The 19,184-nt window shown below is 38.9% G+C and overlaps 1 protein-coding gene and 1 pseudogene across 1 annotated transcript; one reads left to right on the forward strand and one right to left on the reverse strand.

The window, feature by feature from the left end:
* The first annotated feature begins 3,389 nt into the window (after positions 1-3,389).
* Positions 3,390-4,318, forward strand: LOC136175618 (olfactory receptor 4C6-like; annotated as a pseudogene).
* A 4,976-nt stretch (positions 4,319-9,294) lies between these two features.
* Positions 9,295-10,209, reverse strand: LOC136175251 (olfactory receptor 4C11-like). The gene has a single exon (XM_065945571.1). The coding sequence runs from the start codon at positions 10,207-10,209 to the stop codon at positions 9,295-9,297; it is 915 nt and encodes a 304-aa protein (XP_065801643.1).
* Positions 10,210-19,184: the final 8,975 nt, after the last annotated feature.

Here is a 19,184-nt window from a genome sequence, read left to right on the forward strand (position 1 = left end):
ACCTTTATTCTATCACAAGAATCAGAAATTCAACATGAGTCGGTAGGCGGGAGGTGAATAGGTGAAGTGTACAGGATCTTTAAGGCAGTGCAAACACTCTTTATGACACTATTGATATAATGATGGATGCATATCATTATACTTTTCTCCAAATTCATGAAACATACAACAACAGGAGAGAACCCTAAGGTAAACTATGGACTTTGGGTTAATATGTGTCAATGTAAGTTCATCATTTGTAATAAATTTGGAACAAATGAAATCTAGGAGAAGTTGATAATGGGAGATACTACATATGTGTAGGGGTAGGGGTACATGAGAAACCTGTATGATCCTTTCAACTAAACTGTGAACCTAAAACTGCTCTAAAAAAAAAAAGCCATTATTAAATTTAATCCAATGTATTTACTCCCGGATGTAGAGACTTCTACATGAAAATGCCAGGTGTTTCTCTAGAGTGTAATTGCTTGGAGTCATGAGCTACACTGAGGCAAGGACTATGACGAATTCTTTAGATCCACCTTACTTAGAGATGCCCTGGGGCTCCAGCTCCTGCCTTTGGCTCATGAAGCAGGTCAGGAAAAGTGCATTCTCTGAGGTTACGGCAAACCGTGGTCACTGCCCCCTTCCAATGCAGTCCCTCGGTGTCCATGGATGATGCAGTGCTTTATTTATCCAGAACACTGGGTGCCAAAACTTTATTCACACTAATGGACACTTTGGTTTATCAACTCTCCAATGACAGCTTCTTTTAGCAACAGTGGTTTCTTGGAAAAAAGCTTTGGAGCTGAATCCTACTATCAAGCTACTGAAAATGGCTCCCGTAGCAGGCTGCAATTCCCCCAACATAATAAAAGGTTCTCTGAAGACATTACATCAGCCACCTTGAATGGTGCTTCTGTCTCTAGCACCCTGCACAGTCAGGGATGGAGATCAAGGCCCCTTTCCTTTCTCCCCATCTGTAAGTTCATGCCGACTCTCTGCTTTCATGCAGTGCATCTTCCTAAGATCACTCTTCTCCCACTTCCTGTCCCTCAGGGCATGGGCACAGAGCCATCTTCACATTCAAGACATGGTGTCCTTTGTGAAGTGTTCTTTGTCTACATACAAGGCACCTAAGGGTGCCTCTTCAATGTGTAGCCAATTATTTCTCATATTTGAGTATCTTTCAAAAGATTGTTAAATAGGGACTTTGTGAAGTTAGGTTTCGTGCTTGGTCTTCAGCCAAAACTATTGATCACCTTAGAATTCAGCATTTGAAAGGTAGAAGAGCTAAATGCCTACATTAGTGTCATTTGTGACCTCTCTGCCTCTCTGGGACATGACAGCATAATTTACTGCCACGTACAATCTCCATAATGATGCGTCCACAACCCCGTCACAGGATTCAGATTTATGTTAATACACACGTATGTGCACTCAGTCTGTCAGGCATGTCTGACTCTTTGCCCCCATGGACTCCAGTCCTCCAGACTCCTCTGTCCATGGAAGTCTTCAGGCAAAAATCCTAGAGTGAGCTGCCATGTCCTACCTCAGGGGTTCTCCTGACCCAGGTATCACAGCCATGCCTCTTGTCTCCTTCATAAGCAGGCAGATTCTTTATCACTGTGCTCCCAGGAAGCCCTAAGAGAACATTTACTCTCAATATTGGTGAATATTTTAGGTGTGACTCGGAGACAATATCTCCTTATTCAATATCTCCGGGTTCTTCATAAACATGCACACACACACAGAAAATCCTTTAAAATATATGACATTTATCTCTAAAAATTTGCTTTTTGTTTGGTTTGGAGATTTTTGTATAATGATGATCATTGGAAGGGGTGTCTGTGAATTCTTCTAATGAGATATTGGCAAATAACTACCAGAATTGGGCAGGAAGAGGAGAAAGAAAACTTAGGATATAAGGCTAGATCAGGTTAAAAATGCATGGCCTTTAACAGGGAAGGATAATAAGTTCTTCTTGGAACAAACTGAGTGTGGCAGATGCTCTCGGTACAACATCTGGTGCCTACAAATATTTTGAGAATGATCTTTCTGCATTGTTTCTCACCAGGGCATTCTGTAACAGAAATTAGCCTGGTGTTCCCAGCTACTGAAATGTGACTGAAGAACTGACAGTTGCCAAATTTTCCATTCTTGCTGTGGGGTGTTGGAGAGGGATGCTGGCCCATTTGAGTATGTAGGGAGACCACTGTAATATCAGCGGTGTGCGGTAAAGTTAACTCAACATGGGTGATCATCTGAACCAGAACTGAGAAACATTTTGTGGTGACTCAGCCTTATGGGAACGTGTGATGAGAACTCCTTCCCCCAACTGGGTCATAAAAATCCATAGAGAAGTGTGCCCTCAGATTCCAATGGCTTTTGATTAGATTTGAAGTCTTCTGGAGTTGACTTTTGGTCATTTTGATGTTATCCCAGGGAAACTCCAACCTCATGGCCTGCAAGTTCAATATATTTTGGCATTTCTAAAAATTAGCGTAAAAACTAATTATTGAATGTCACTATTATATTCTAGAATCTTTAACTCCACTTAGGGAACAGAGAAAACTGAAAGGAATGACTAGGACTGACTCAGGTTTGAGTGGATTATATTGTGACCTGGGTCTTTGCTAGATCATCATGCTTTGTGATCTTCATTAATGAGCAATATATTATTCAGAAATTATAGTTTTAGATGTATTTCATTAACTTAATATATATAAGTAAGGCACTGAATTACTGAAGAATCATCATAACATTTGAGAAGAGCATAGAAAGAAGAAGCTACTTCATATTTATTTGAAGATAAAGCAGGGTTGTATGGTATATTGTAATATACTTAGTACCATAATTGGTAAATTATAAAATCACAATGCAATGACCAGAGGAGAAATATTGATGTTTGAGAGCACTGATTATGGAGTCAGAAAATATGGTCCACATTCTGGCTTCACCGCTCACTTGCTGTACAACCTTGGCTATGTTGCCTCAAGTCTGTGAGAATCAGTTCTCTCATTTGTAAAATAGAGTCAGTACGGCATTATTCTAGTGCCTGGAGAAGGTAGATGTTGACAATGAATAATGAGAGTAAAAGGGAGAAATGTATTTCACATGGAAACACTGTTTAAAAAGAGAAGGAAAAATAAAAAGCCTAAGAGGAACATAGCATTAATGAAGCAGCTCTCTTTTAAGCTCTTTATTTAGCAGGTTATTAAGAGCCAAATGCTGGATGATGAATAAATGGGAAAAAAAAAGACACAAAAAACACAACAGACAAACAAAAAACCCATAAGTTCCCTGAGATCCTGGAAATACTTGAAGTCAAATAATCACTGGTTATAAATCAGGTGCTGCTTTTTCAGGTCTTCTAACTCTTAGCTGTAGCTCGTATCAGCAGCTGACACATGGGAAATCAAAACAGTGTCAGAGAGTTCATTCTTCTGGGCATTACGCGGTATCCAGAGCTGCGGAAAATACCTTCTGTCGTGTTTCTAATCATGTCTGTCTCCACCGTTTTGGGAAACCTCCTCATTGTGGTAACCATGGTTACGAGTCAGCGTCTGAGGTCACCCATGTATCTTTTCCTTACCTCCTTGTCCCTTTTGGATGTCACCTACTCTTCCGTCATTGCCCCCAAGTTGACTCTGGACTCCCTCTCTGAGAGCACTGCCATCTCCCTGGAAGGCCGCATGGCCCAGCTCTTCGCTGAGCACTTCTTCGGTGGAGTGGGCATCCTCCTCCTCACCGAGATGGCCTGTGACCGCTCCGTAGCCATCTGTAAGCCTCTTCACCATGTGACCATCATGAGGCCTCGGATGTGCTGCCTGTTGCTGGGAGGGGCCTGGGTAGGGGATTTTTCTGTGCCGCAGTGCAGCTTCTCTTCATGTGTCAAATACCCTTCTGTGATCCCAATACAACAGACCACTTTATATGTGATTTCTTCCCACTGTTGAAACTGGCCTGCATAGACACCCCCACCCTGGGCCTCTTAGTCATCCTCAACAGCCGGGTGATGTGTGTGGCCATCTTCCTCATCCTCATCACTTCCTATGTGGTCACCCTCTGCCCCCTGAAGTCCTGCAGCTCTGAAGGGTGGCATAAAGCCCTCTCCACCTATGGCTCCCACCTCACTGTGGTCATCACGTTCTTTGTGCCTTGTATGTTTTTGTATGTCAGGCCTCTGGCCACCTATCCCATAGACAAGGTGATGGCCAAGTCTGATTCCATCATCACACCCATGTTAAATCCCTTGATCTACACCCCGAGGATTATGGAGGTGAAAAGTGCCATGAGAAAACTGTGGATGAAACTGGGGAATTTGGTTGGCAAGTGACTGTCATGCTCAGAATATCATGTGTTTCCATTAAAGAGAACTCAGTTCTTTCAGAAATGTGGGGAAGCAAAACTATCCATTCTCCACTAACAATCAGAGAGATTTCTTAAAAATATAAATCTGATTTTGATTGATAGTGTTTGCAGTTTAAGGATTATGATACCTTTCTGCTTTCTGTTCTTCTTTAGCTTCCTATTGCCTTCATAGCTTTTTTCATTTTTCCTACTTATTTTTAAATTATAATTACATAATGTCCCAGAAAATATCTCAACAGGTTAAATCAAAATGCAAATAAATGCAATTATTTTAAAAGAAATAACATGAGACAGCAGAATTGATGGAAAAGTTCATTCCACGCAAAATTATAAAATTTCTTGCTATTATTCCTATTTTTATTATTTTTATTTTTAATTCATTTTCATTAACATAATTCCAATTGGAGTTAGATAGTTCTATCACAAAGCTGGATAACAAATCATCAAGCACTTCTTTATCAGTGATGAGGAAACGCAGCCCTATCTCAGCAGAACCACTTCTAGATTGGAACGTTTTCTGATGGCTTATTTTTTTGTGGAAAAAATGAACTTTTTAAAACCCCAATCTGGCATAAAATTTAGATGTTTTTCTAGGACTCATTCTTAGTGACTTTTGGAAGTGCAGTGTACACATTTTAAAATCTCAATGAACCATTTTATTTATTGTTTATTGGTTACTTGGAATCTCCTTGCCTTCTACTAGAATTTCCTGGTTAATCTTCCCTCTGAATCTCTAATCGCATCCTGAGTGCCTCACCCAGCCCCTTGGTGTGCATCAGACACCCTGAGATTTGTCATTTGCCCTCAGGACTTCCCTGGCGGCTCAGTCAGTAAAGCGTCTGCCTACAATGCGGGAGACCTGGGTTCGATCCCTGGGTCGGTAAGATCCCCTGGAGAAGAAAATGGCAACCCACTCCAGTACTCTTGCCTGGAAAATCCCATGGACAGAGGAGCCCGGTAGGCTACAGTCCATGGGGTTACAAAGAGTCCAACACAACTGAGGGATTTCACTTCACTTCTCTTCACGATTCGTGAAAGATTTTGCTTCTCTCTCAAAACAAGCCTTCATCCCACTTAGGTGATGACTTCTCTCCAACTTCTGGTACTAGATGAAGGGTCGTTACCTTAGAGAGCCTTCCTCTGTGACTCTATTCAGTGGTTCTTATACGCTCACCATTAACCTCTATGTCGATGTTTTCATTTTCTTAGTAACAATGACCAAAAGCAAGTTTATTTTGTATAACTATCCTCTGACTTTTATTACATTCCATGCCGGTCTAGACTGGACACGTCTCCAGGAAGGGATTTTTTTTTTTTTTTTTTGTGCTGGGTCTTCATTGTCTCATGGGTTTCTCTCTAGTAGCAGCTACTGTCTAGTTCCTATGTGTGGGCTTCTCACTGTGGGGACTTCTTTTGTTGCAGAGCATGAGGTCTAGAGCTTGTGGGCTTCAGCAGATTCAGTTCATAGGCTCTAGAGCACAGGTTCAATAGTTGTGGTACCCGGGCTTGGTTGCTCTGTGGCACCTGTGACCTTTGCAGATCAGAGATGGAACCCATGCCTCCTGCATTGGTAGGTGGATTCTTTACCACTGAGATACTAAGGAAGCCCAGAAGGGGGTTTTATTTATCCTTCCCATGGATTCATTTTTCAATAAATATCTGTTGGATGAATATAAAACACAAGAGCCTATATTTTTCAAATAGCCCGATTCAGATGGTTGAGTCATAAAAAGAAGCAAACACTAAAATTAAAAGTAACTGAAACAAAAAGGCAGAAAGTGAACATTATAATAGAGTTAAAGGAAATGGCAGGATGTGATTATTTCATGGAAAGTACTTCATGTTGGGCAGTCAGAAAAGGATTCTATTAGCATGCATCTTTTAAACTGACTGGAATTATATTGATATTACATTAGAAAAAAGATATGAGCTATATTAATATTTTAATACCAATGAGCTGAGTAGTTACAGAAATGGCCAGAAGGAAACAGTCGTGTAAGGATTAATGACATGAAGATTCTAGAGTGAGAACACTCTAATTCAAGAAATGTCATGGTGTTTCTGAGGAAATGTAAAATAACAGAGTGAATGAAACATAGCGATCCAGGCAGAGAGAGGCCAGAAGCAGGATCAAAAATGTATGAGAGACTCAGATCTTGTATGCAATGCTGATACCTCTGAGTTTTTATTCAACCATGGGTAAATAATTTTCCCAGTATATAAAATTTGAATAAACAACAAGAAAAAAGAATGAAAGTTATATTTGGATTATGTCTTGTTTACTTAAGATGGCACCACCCTAATGGGAGAAGTAAAGAGGAACTAAAGAGCCTCTTGTTGAAAGTGAAAGAGAAGCGTGAAAAAGCTCTCTTAAAACTCAACGTTGAGAAAAAGAAGATCATGGCATCTGATCCCATCACTTCACGGAAAATAGATGGAGAAAAAATGGAAACAGTGACAGACTTTATTTTCTTAGGCTCCAAAATCGCTGCAGATGGTGACTGCAGCCATGAAATTAAAAGATGCTTGTTCCTTGGAAAGAAAGCTATGACAAATCTAGAGAGCATATTAAAAATCAGATATGTCACTCTGATGACAAAGGTCTGTGTAGTCAAAGCTAGGGTTTATCTTGTAGTCATGTATGGATATGAGAGCTGTACCTTAAAGGTTGAGTGCCGAAAACGTGATACTTTTGAACTGTGGTGTTGGAAAAACTCTTGAGCATTCCTGAGATGGCAAAGAGATCAAACCGATCAATCCTAAAGGAAATCAGTTTTGAATATTCATTGGAAGGACTGATGCTGAAGCTGAAGCTCCAATACTTTGACCACCTGATGCAAGAAGCTGACTCATCGGAAAAGACCCTGATGCTGGGAAAATTTGAGGGCAGGAGGAGAAGGGGGTGACAGAAGATGACATGGTTGAATGTCATCAACTCAATGGACATGAGTTAGAGAGAACTCTGGAAGATAGTAAAGGATGAGGGAGCCTGACATGGGGTTACAAAGAGTCAGACAGGACTGAGCGATTGGACAATAACAACTTAAGAACCAGTAACAACAACAACAACAACAAAGAACCAGTCACACTTAATGTAAACCTTTTAAGACCAGGGGTGTCCCTGGTAGCTCAGCTGGTAAGGAAACTGCCTGCAATGCAGGAGACTCCAGTTCAATTCCTGGGTTGGGAAAATCCCCTGGAGAAGGAATAGGCTACCCACTCCAGTCTTCTTGGGCTTCCCTAGGGGCTCAGCTGGCAAAGAGTCAGCCTGCAGTGCAGGGGTCCTGGCTTCAATCCTTGGGGAGGTCCCCTGGAGGAGGCATGGCCACCCTCTCCAGTATCCTTGCTTAGAAAATCCCCATGGACCGAGGAGCCTGGAGTTCAGGCAGAGAGTCAGACGTGACTGGGCAACTAAGCATAGCACAGCATAGGATCAAACAGAAATGCTTTAGAAGCAGAACTCCAGACATAGAAGTAGAAAAATGGGGGGGTTTATTTGGAGGGAGCGTATAGCAAGTTTACAACTTGTTAATATGGTATTAAAGGATCTGATAGATGTCATTTTTGTTCTTAAATATTTTTTTTCCTGTCACTACTTTTTATATTAGAGCTTTGGGGATCTTAGGTGCAACATACTAACATTTTGTCTTCACTTGACAGAAATGCTTCCCGTAAAGCCATACTTAAGTACTTGAGTATTAAATGATACTTAAATATCACAAAATAATACTCTTGGTGCCAATTTGAATTGGAATTATAAGCTCAGGTTCGAAAATAGCATGACAGTATTTAATCATGAGATTATATAGTGGTTGTGGTAGTGGGAGTGGTGAGTGAACATTATTTATATATTAAGCTATCTTCAAATACACATTTTTTAATAACCTTATATAAAATAAAAGATCCAATTTTGAGAAGTGCTAAGCTTTCAATTTCAGGTTCTTCCCAGAATCCTGAAACTTGAGTTTTCAGATATTATGGTGAAGCAAAAGAACAAAAATTCTTCTTTCCTGTACACAAAAGAAAAGTTAATGGTATGGGAAGAGCCTGAAACTTCATTATTTCCTGCAAATGTTCATATTCCCAAAAGTGATTCTCAAAGCATAAGGAAGATGGAGCCCCTTCTCTCCTACTTGGGTAAAACGACCACTTCCTTTCACCTGTCCTACCTTTCTGTCCTCCCTCCTGCCCTTCACCCTCCCTTCTGCACATTCTTGCTGCCAAACTCTTACTTCCTCTTCCCTCTCCTTTATGAAGAGCAATGTGGAAGACTGTGAAGGGCAATTGATTGACTGGCTGTTGTTTCCTATTGAGCCAAATATAAGACCCTTCATCTTCTTAACTATTCACGATATTTTAAGAGGTTTTTCAGGGATGGTCTCAGTTTTCACTGATAGTTCCAGCTTTTATAGGAGTTTGAGGGTCATCAGTGTAGATACACTAGTGAGGTGGATTCAGGCACTGATTTCCAGAGTAACATTTTCTCAGAGAATCTTCTCTAACCGTTAGGTTGTCAAGACAGAAACTATGATTCTGTAGAGTACCAGTCCCCTGTGGATAAGCTCTTATGACCACCTTCATAAGAACTAAAATAAAATCTAGAAAAAGAATCAATGTGCACACATACACACACACACACAGTCAGTCCACTTCTCTCTGAAGAAATATTTGTGCAAGAAACTAAATTATCATGTGAATATTGTCTGATGTTGATAGAATTAAAGTAAGAGTCATCAGAGGTTGTTCAAAATTGTTATGGGTTTTATTTTCTAATGCAAGCCTCTCAAAATGAGGATACTGTGTATCTCTGTCCTTATATCCTTGTATTTCTCTACTCTTGCTTCTGGACAAAAATATGCTATCTCTTCTGTCCATAAAGCAGAACTAAATCTTTAAGGAAATATACACAAGGATTCCTCTATATACACTTATCAAGTGAAGTCATGCTTTGCTACACCATAACATTTTCATGGCATTTTTCACTTCTTCATTCCGTAGTGTATAGATCAGCGGGTTAAGTAAGGGTGTCCCAATTGTATAAAACACAGCCACCATCTTGTCTATTGGAAATGTTGTTGGTGGGCGTGTGTATATGAATATACATGGGCCAAAAAATATGACAACCACAGTGAAGTGGGAGGTGCATGTAGAAAGGGCTTTTCGCCTTCCTTCTGCGCTGTGGTTTCTCAGGGAGTGTAATATGACAACATAAGAAATAAACAGGATTATGAAACTCACCATACATATGGCCCCACTGTTAAAAACAGCAAGCAAATTTATCACAGAAGTGTCCATGCAGGCAAGTTTCAACAAGGGCTGCAAATCACAGAAATAGTGGTCAATCACATTAGGGCCACAGAAGGGCAACCTCAAAACCAGGAAAATCTGTGCTGACGAGTGAATACAAGACCCCACCCAGGCTAGAATCACCAGTCCACCACAGAGGTGCCGGCTCATGATGGTTGTATATCGCAAGGGTTTGCAGATTGCTATGTAGCGATAAAAGGCCATGAGGATGAGCACAAAGATCTCCATGCATCCAAAGAAATGAGCGGCAAAGACCTGGGTCATGCACTCACTGTAGGAAATGGTTTTCTCCTGAGAAAGGACATCCACAATTAACCTGGGGGCTGTGGTTGTGGAGAAGCAGGCATCAGCAAAGCACAGATAGAACACAAAGAAATACATGGGACTCCCAAGTGTCCTGCTTGTCTTAATAGTCACTACAATAAGAAAGTTCCCCAACAGTGTTGCAAGGTATAGGATCAAGAAGACTCCAAATATCACTTTCTGCTTTTCCGCATCCTGTGTCAAGCCAAAGAGAATGAATTCAGTCACACTCTTATTCACTGACATGGTCATGACTTTATACAAGATCTAGGTGACAAAGGTTTAATCTGGAGAAAGAAGAAAAGAACAGACATCTCAGGAAGATAAGTGGACTGATTTCTGAAGTCCTAGTTTCTGCTGCATGCTCTGTTTGTTCCACATGCCTTTAATCCCATATGAATCTCTGGAAATCTACACATGTCCTATTCTCACCCAGATCTATCTATGATTCAGAAGTTAGTAGCCTTGGATCAAAGTTTTTGCATTTTGAGAATACAGAATGAATGACCTTTAAAATTTTTTATTCCAACCAAGATCACAAACTCCAGAACTAGTACTTTCCTTGGACAAATGACTTCAACACTTTGAAATTTAGCCTTCTGACAAGAAATGGGGTGCAAATGCTTGCCATATCTTATTCTGAGTTTTCCTGAAAATTTAAAGCTGATTTTGTACCCACATAGACATCAATATACACAGGTATATTCCAGGCATTATATATCTTTTCTATGTTCTTTAAAATCTAAATAGCACTATTTCAATATTAATGCTAATACTATTAATGCCCTGCTGAAGAAGCCATTCTTAGTTTGGTTCATTTTTGTGTCTATTATACCTGACTCCACTGGAGTCTTGGTTGAAGTATGCTTTGACAATTTTTACCTCTGCTTCTTGTGTTCAAGATGTCAGCTTCACTGATGGTCATAATATAACAAATGCGTGGATAATACACTAAGGTTTCTATAATTTGGGAAACTATTATTTACCCTCTTGACTATACTCCTGAGCTTACCCCATTAAAGTACTAAGCCTTTCTGCCTATGGATTTGACTTGTTAATTTCCAATATGTGTATAATCTAATATATGATCTTACTTACACATGTCTCTCTTTACTCTAAATTTTCCAGAGTATTTTGCTAAAAATATTGTTTGAAAAAAATCCTGCAATTCCAATATACAGTAATACAATTTTTCTATTTCAGATATTTGTTAATATCATATATAGTTTGAATGAAATCATCATTGTAGTTTCTGACTTTCACTTAGAATTATTATAACAATTTTCACATTAATATGTGAAATTTCACAATAATTTCCATAGTTTAATTATTGACTTAATGATATAATGATATATAAAGATTTAGAATATTGCAGAAAAATTAATGCACATACAAGCAAAGTAAATAAAGCTTATTGTATTATCTCACTTGGTTAGCAAAAATGTATTTTTATTACATGTATATTAAATTATATTACAAGCCACATTTTATTTTTTACCACATCTTTATGAAAACATATGGTCCTGAGTATCTTTTATCTTTTGTTGTCTTATATTTTGTAATTTTGGTATTTTATTCACAATCAACATTAATCTAGCAAAATGATATTTCTTAGAAAAGAATACGGTTGATGGAGTCAGTTTGTCTGGGTTCAAATCCCAGATTCACTATCTACTATTTGCTAGTAAACTAGTCACTAGCTTACTAGAGGTAGTCATGGCTGCTACTCAGTTAAAATGAAGAAGCACGTGGCTCATGTTAAGCAAGAACTATGTAAGGCTCAGTCTCTACTACTTGCCCTTTTGTGACTTTGCTTCTTTTCTTCTTCTGAGACCTTGTACTTTTTATAAAATATAAGCTGTCAATTTTCCCATTTTAATGTAGTCTATATTTTGAAAAAACTTTAAAATAGTAATGCAGTATCCACTCACCTTCCACAATTGCATAATGATCTTTCACTTTAAATACTGAATTGCAATTGTTTGGAGTTATTGTGAGGAATGTGGAAAACATCCTCCCTGTTCCTAAAAGTTTAATATGAGTTTTAAGGTACTTGGAGATAAGATCACTAATTATGTAAGTCATCATATGATTGGTGTTTTAAGAGTAGAAACCATGTGCAGAGTGAAAAGTACAAATTACTAAAGAGTACATTGGTCAGTGAAAAATTCAAGATTTTTTAGAGATGAACTTTAACTGAAGAAAGTCAGGTTTTAAATCAGGTCTGAGAGTTGAGTTAGCATAGAATCTGAGGTCACACTGCCTAGATACACACTCCACCTGCTGCCTATGAGGGTGTAATATTTAACAAATTCCTTGATTCTATGCATTTCATTTTCTCCAGTTGTGAAAATATGTGATAAAGCAATCTACCTTTCAAGATTGCTATGAAGGTTGAATAATTCAGTATGTGCAAAACATATGGAAGATGCAGGTATGTGGTACCTTCAGGTGCAGTGGTTACTTCTATGATTATGAGTGTTAGCTTTCCAAGAGGGATTTTTCATTTTTCAAAGATACCAACTCCAAATTTTTATTTACCTATAAAACAACTGCACAACTGTTTTAAATATTAAGTTCCCTTTCTAAGTAGCTGAAATCATATCAGCACTGTGTATCACACCAGTTTTCTCATGGTGACCAGAAGTTAGGAATGATGCTTTCAGAAATTTTAATATGTACTTAAATATAAATAAACAAAAGTACCCAACACATTCAGTAATATGGGCCCCTGATAAGAGAAAAGTAGAAGGAACATAGGCCCTTGGATGTGAAAAAGTCTAGAATCCAGAGATAAAATTCAGAGGAGTGAGGGCTTTGGACGGAGGGAGGAAAGCAATATTTTAGTGGACATGATTCTGCTGCTGCCAAGTCGCTTCAGTCGTGTCCGACTCTGTGCGACCCCATAGACGGCAGCCCACCAGGCTCCCCTGTCCCTGGGATTCTCCAGGCAAGAACACTGGAGTGGGCTGCTGTTCCCTTCTCCAATACTTGAAAGTGAAAAGTGAAAGTGAAGTCGCTCAGTTGTGTCCAACTCTTCATGACCCCATGAACTGTAGCCTACCAGGTTCCTCTGTCCATGGGATTTTCCAGGTAAGAGTACTGGAGTGGGTTGCCATTGCCTTCTCCAAATGGACATGATAAGGCAAATGCTTTATCAAGCAAATAAAAAGAAAATCAAACCAAAACTTCTAGTTTAGTTGGATTACTCTGATTCTGGGAAATACTGAAGGCAAAAAGAGAAGAGGGTGGCAGAGATCGAGATGGTTAGATAGCATCACTGACTTAATGGACATGAATTTGAACAAAGTCCAGGAGATCATGGAGGGAAGAGAGGCCTGATATGCTGAAGTCCATGGAGTGGCAAAGAGTCAGACATGATATAGCGCCTGAACAACAACAAAGTCATAGTAGAAAAGCTTCGAAAACTAGGTTTTCTATCTTGCCAAAGGTCATGAAAACAAGAGTGTATTGTTTGAATATGTTTTTTTAGGAATATATAAAATGTAGAGGCCTAAAAAGATGTGAACAGCTTTTATTATGATTTATTCATTACCTAAGAACAGAAATAACTAAGTTGTTTAACAAAATTGTCATTAAAAAAAAAATCCAATTGGAGTTTAAGCTCATCTGCAATGAAATGTCTACCTTCTTGAAGATATGCAGCTTCCAGGGGAGATATGTCTTTCTATTCCCTACACTAAGAAACTGAGTGGGAGGCATACAAGTTGATCTTCTGTGGTCCCAACGAAATAAAGTCTGGACCCTCAGTGACCCCAGATATGATTCGTTGGTGACTTTGAATTTCTTACTTCCTTCCCTGGAGAAGGGAATAGCTACCCAGTCCAGTATTCTGGCCTGGAAAATTCCATGGACTGTGTAGCCCATGGGTTGCACAGAGTCGGACATGACTAGCGCCTTTCACTTCTTAGAGAGGGATCTTAAATGCTCCTTTTTGATTAGTCTCATGCAAAACAACAAAATTAAATATATCTTTTTGTATTTAACAGGATCATGTGCTGTCATTGCTATCATTTTAAGGCTTTATTTTTTATAGCAGTTTTAGGTTCACAATAAAATTAAGAGAAAGGGTCAGAGATTTCCCATAGAGTCCCTGCCCCAACACATATATAACCTCCACCCCATTATCGACTATCCCACCAGAGCGGTGCGTTTGTTATACTGCCGAAGCTACATGGACACACTGGAGTCTCCTGAAGTCCATGGTTTACCACGGGGCTCACTCTTGGTGGCGGACATTCTGTGGATTTGAATAAATGTGCGATGATGTGTATCTATTACTATAATATTGTAGAGAATATGTTCACTGCCCTAAAACGTGATCATTTTTATATTTCTAAAACATGGAACATATTAAGTCTTTTCACAGAGTACTTAATTTTCATTCAATTCTAAATAAAATGTCTCACACAAAAATTTAGTGGATGAAAAGGAACACTTTGAGTGAGATCTCTCTGTGTGTTTTGATTGTAAGAATTATTAGCTCCTACATACCATTAAGTCAGGCTGATATTTCATAAACATCAGTTTAACAAATGGTCGTCTAGTGGTTAAGACTCCATGCTCCCGGTGCAGGAGGCACAGGTTCAGTCCCTGGTCAGGGAACTAAGATCCTGCATGCCATTAGACAAGGCCAAAGAAAAAAGAAAGAAAAGGAAACATGAACATTTTAAAGACATGACACCTCATAAATGCAGTAAAGTGATTACTGTGGTTTTCAAGAACAATGACTAGATACTCACTGTGGCTCTCAGAGTCCTCTAACTCAGTGCTTCTGCTTCTACATGCAGCAGCCCAGCCTGGCTCTGTCAAATCATGTGCTTGCTAATGGCTATTCATTTTAAAGGGCATGTTTGCGTGTGCGTGTATGTGTGTGTGTGTGTGCATATTTACTGAATTATGCAATCCTTTCAGATTTGCTTTAATATTTTTTGTTCATTTGATTTTGCCATCTCATAAGGCAAGTTCATGTGTTGATTTTTTAAAATTTTTATTGGAGCAGATTTGGTTTACAAAGTTGCATTATTTTCTGCTATATGAGAAGACCATAGTTCCAAAAGATATATGCACCCCAATGTGTATTACGGCACTTTTTACCGTAGTCAGGACACGGAAGCAACCTTCATCGACAGAGGAATGGATAAATAAGATGTGGCACATATACACAGTAGAATATTACTCAGCCATAAAAGGATCAAAACTGTGCCATTTGCAGAGATGTGGATGGACCTAGAGACGGTCACACAGAGGCACTATTCTATTTTGTTTACGTCAGGTTAAGCTGGGAGGCAGGATTTAGCAGAGAATAGTCAGAGAGAAACCTGGACTGGAACTGAAGCATTTGTGCTCCATGGCAATTCTTGCTAACACTCTGCTCCACACAGTTACATAAAATATCAGTCTCCAGCCATCCAGGAGGAGCCAGCATAAAGCCAGAAAATCCTAAGCAGGTAAAGAAGTAAACCTCTGACATGTTCAGTGCATGTTCTGACTAGTAAATGAGTGCAAACTTCCAGATGGGTCAAGCAAAGAGATCAGCATTTTAGATGTTTATCTGAAAAATAGTAGTAAGGAGTAAGGGATAGAGAGATCAGAGAATGGTGGGAGAAATCAGAGCAAAAGGGGAAAATTTGATTGTGGGAAAGAGCCAGAAAAAGAAGAAGAATCAGGGGATGAAACAGGGCAAACCTCACTAGACAAGGGTGAGCAAAGACCCATGTTAGGGGTAAAAAGTAGTTTATCCCAGGGTTTCACTAGAGAGTTGATCTTTCTCTTCTCCAGTCCTCATATTATCCCTTACTCCAATCCCAGAAGAAGAATGCAGTTTGGGGCTGTAAGGAGGGGTGATGGTGTGTCCTGGGTAGAAAATGTTAGTGTAATAATTAGGACAGCAAGTATCACAACATCACCTGTATCAGTGCATGCCCACTGCACATCATTCATCCGCGCCCTTGCCCTTCTCCTACCCCTATGCTTTGTAAATGAGAAATGTGTAGGCATAGAATGCTGTGCCTCTGCTCCCTTCAGTATCCCCCCTTTTTGGATCAGAATTGGGCCTGAGCCAGTGTTGCATTAGCAGAGACCAATGAGAGAAGAGGCTCCCCCAAATATCAGAGTCCTGTCATCTCCAAGAGAAATGTGCTTCCTGAACTTGAGGTTTCTCAGGAGACAGAACTGGGTAGAGGCAGCTGACCTAAAAGCCAGTCTTGAACGGGAGGCAAGAAGAAGGAAATTGTTCAGTTAGGCTTGAAAACTTACCTTTTTCCTTTGTGGAAATAAAAAAAAGGATAGAGCTATGAGCTCTTGCTCCTTCAATTCTGATTTGCTATGAAGATGAATCATGCTCAGTATTTGCAACACATACATTGTACTCCAAATAGATCCACTCTGCTTTCCATCCCAGGACCTATGGGGAGAGAAGATAATCCATAGATACCAACCCTTCCTCGAAGGCCTGAGTTAGACTCTTCAGAAGGGTCTGTAATACTGGCAGAAAGTTGCTTACTCTGTTCTTATAAATTTATAGAATAAATAGGAAATATTCCCACCAGTCTATAATAAAACTATCTCTAAATAGCCAGATCCAATAACCCCAAATCATTCCCTGGCAGAGCATGTAAATTAAACATGTCCTCTTCCTCCAACAGATATTTATAAGGACTTAATGAAAAGTTCTTTGCCGAGGCTTTGAAGGTAAAATGTCTTCACCCTTCCCACCCAACCCTGAAAGACTTGCTAAATGAGCTATTTAGTTCAGTTAATCCAGAATCACAGCAAACCATGAGGCTAATTAATTCCAGACAAGATTGTCAAATGAGAGATTCTGCCCAGAGAGCCCTCCTCTCCTCCCACTCTGTCCTAATGAAGGGGACACCTTCCATTTCAGTTGCCAAGAGCTCCACTCATGTACCTACTCCAAGGGAAAAACACACTTTCAAAGTCACATGGAGGTAGAGACTGCAAAAAGTTACCAAAGACTGTCCTTTAAGTCAAATCTTTCCCAATGACAAAAGCAGCTCTGAGTGTAGATAAAGGTTCAGATAGATCTGATCTAATAGAATTCTAGCTTCATGACTTATATTTCTGTGGCTTTAAGCAAGTTTCTTAACTTCTCCTAGTTTCATATTTTAGAAACTGTAACTGTTAAATATATTAATTATTATATAAATCCTGATGATACCAGTGAAACATAACTAATGACGATGAAAACTACTACTTTAAATTTCTATAACCCCTATAGCATTTTGAAATCAGTCACCAGATAAAGGAAGGGAGAAGAGACAAATGGAAAGAAAAATGTTTTTACATAATTTTATATTTAAATGAACTTCTTAAAGTATGATTTACATATAATAGACTGCACCATTTTAAACATACAGTAAATAACTTATGACAAATATATACACTCATGTAAATGCCACCACATGACAGGAGAATATTAATTTTGTTCTTCTAGTCAAAGGACCAGATTATGGCTTTCTGTGTGTCTTCTCTTCATAATTATATTCTTTATTTATCCTTCTGTTCTTTATTATTTGGTATTATAATATGGCTCCTTCTGAAGTAAGATAGACAGTCCATTCCATGCCACTCTCTAGCCTCTGGTGGTTTATATATGTTTCTACAATTATTTATTTATTAGCTCAACAGGTACTTGACCATTTCCACTATGCCAGGTGCTATTCTAGGCACTGAAGATGTAATATTATTTTTAAGACACAAATTCCTACCATAATAACCAGCAAATAAAATGAATAAACTGTATGACAGGTTAGAGAATGATAAGTGCTAAGGAGAAAAACAAAGCAGAGATGGAGGGATAGGAGATACAGAAGGTTACTGGGTGGGTGTTGCAATTTTATGAAGTAGTCTGAAAAGTCATTATTGAGAGGATACATTTTAATAATAAATCAAAAGTACTGAGGGGATAAGCTATGAATATATCCAGAGGAAGAATAATTGAGAGACAGAAAACAGGCTTGCAAAGATCCTTAGAAATGATCACAGCAAGAAGATCAGTTACTATCTTTAACCATAAAAAGTTGTTAACAGAAGAGAATATAATCAGATCTTCCACACTTTGATTGTTAGAGTCTGAAGGTCCATGAGTGCTGAGATTCCCAAAGAGACACGCTAATGCAAAACATCTCAAAGTGGCATCATATGAGTTCATCTACCACAGTTTACAGTCCAATTTTCAGATCTATAGAGAAATCAGTTAGTGCAGTCACTCAGTCATATCCGACTCTTTGTGACCCCATGGATTGCAGCACGCCAGTCTTCCTGTCCATCACCAACTCCCAGAGCTTGCTCAAACTCATGTCCATTGAGTCAGTGATGCCATCCAACCATCTCATCCTTTGTTGTCCCCTTCATCTCCTGCCTTCAATCTTTCCCAGCATCAGGGTCTTTTCCAATGAGTCAGTTCTTCACATCAGGTGTCGCAAGTATTGGAGTTTCAACTATAGCAAAATAGTCTTGATTATATTTATTCTCAGAGATAGACTCAATGTCTTTTTCCTTGTGGGCTGGCTCCTACTGTTGATACTCATTAGTTAACAGTACTCAAACAAGAATGCAAATTTAGTGAGATACATGAAAAATATGAGCTTCCCAGGTGGCACAGAATCTGCCTGCCAATGCAGGAGACGCAAGAAATGCAGGTTTCATCACTGGGTCAAGAGCATCTCCTAAATAAGGAAATGGCAACTCATTCCAATATTCTTGCCTGGAAAATCACAAGGACAGAAGACCCTGGCAGGGTACAGTCTGTGGGGTCTCAAAACAGTCAGATACAACTGAGCGACTGAGAACACACACACACATTATGACATTATTTCTATTTTACTTGTCAATTATTGCCTTTTTCATATGTATGATCTCATCTGTGAGATCTTAGTTTTTATAATATAACTCTAACAGCTTTATAAAATGGTCATCCATTCAGAAGTAACCAAAGATTAGGAAAGTGCCCATGAAGTGAAACTACAAAAACAGATATGTATAAAAAGCTAAGAAATATGTAAATAATAATCAACATGATGAACAAAACATTTTAATGTATATACAGAGAAATTATGTATCAATGCAGTGAATATCTTTGTTATAAATAGAATTACCTGATTTGAATAGGAAGTGATGCATTATTTCCCTATACATACACAGGCAAAGAAAAAGCTAATTTTTCAGAGTATTACAAA

The sequence above is a fragment of the Muntiacus reevesi genome, chromosome 9 (assembly GCF_963930625.1).
Source record: "Muntiacus reevesi chromosome 9, mMunRee1.1, whole genome shotgun sequence".
Taxonomy (NCBI): Eukaryota; Metazoa; Chordata; class Mammalia; order Artiodactyla; family Cervidae; genus Muntiacus; species Muntiacus reevesi.

Bases quoted from the DNA above. Each gene is read 5' to 3' on its own strand.
- LOC136175251 (XM_065945571.1), bottom strand. From the start codon at position 10,209: ATGTCAGTGAATAAGAGTGTGACTGAATTCATTCTCTTTGGCTTGACA.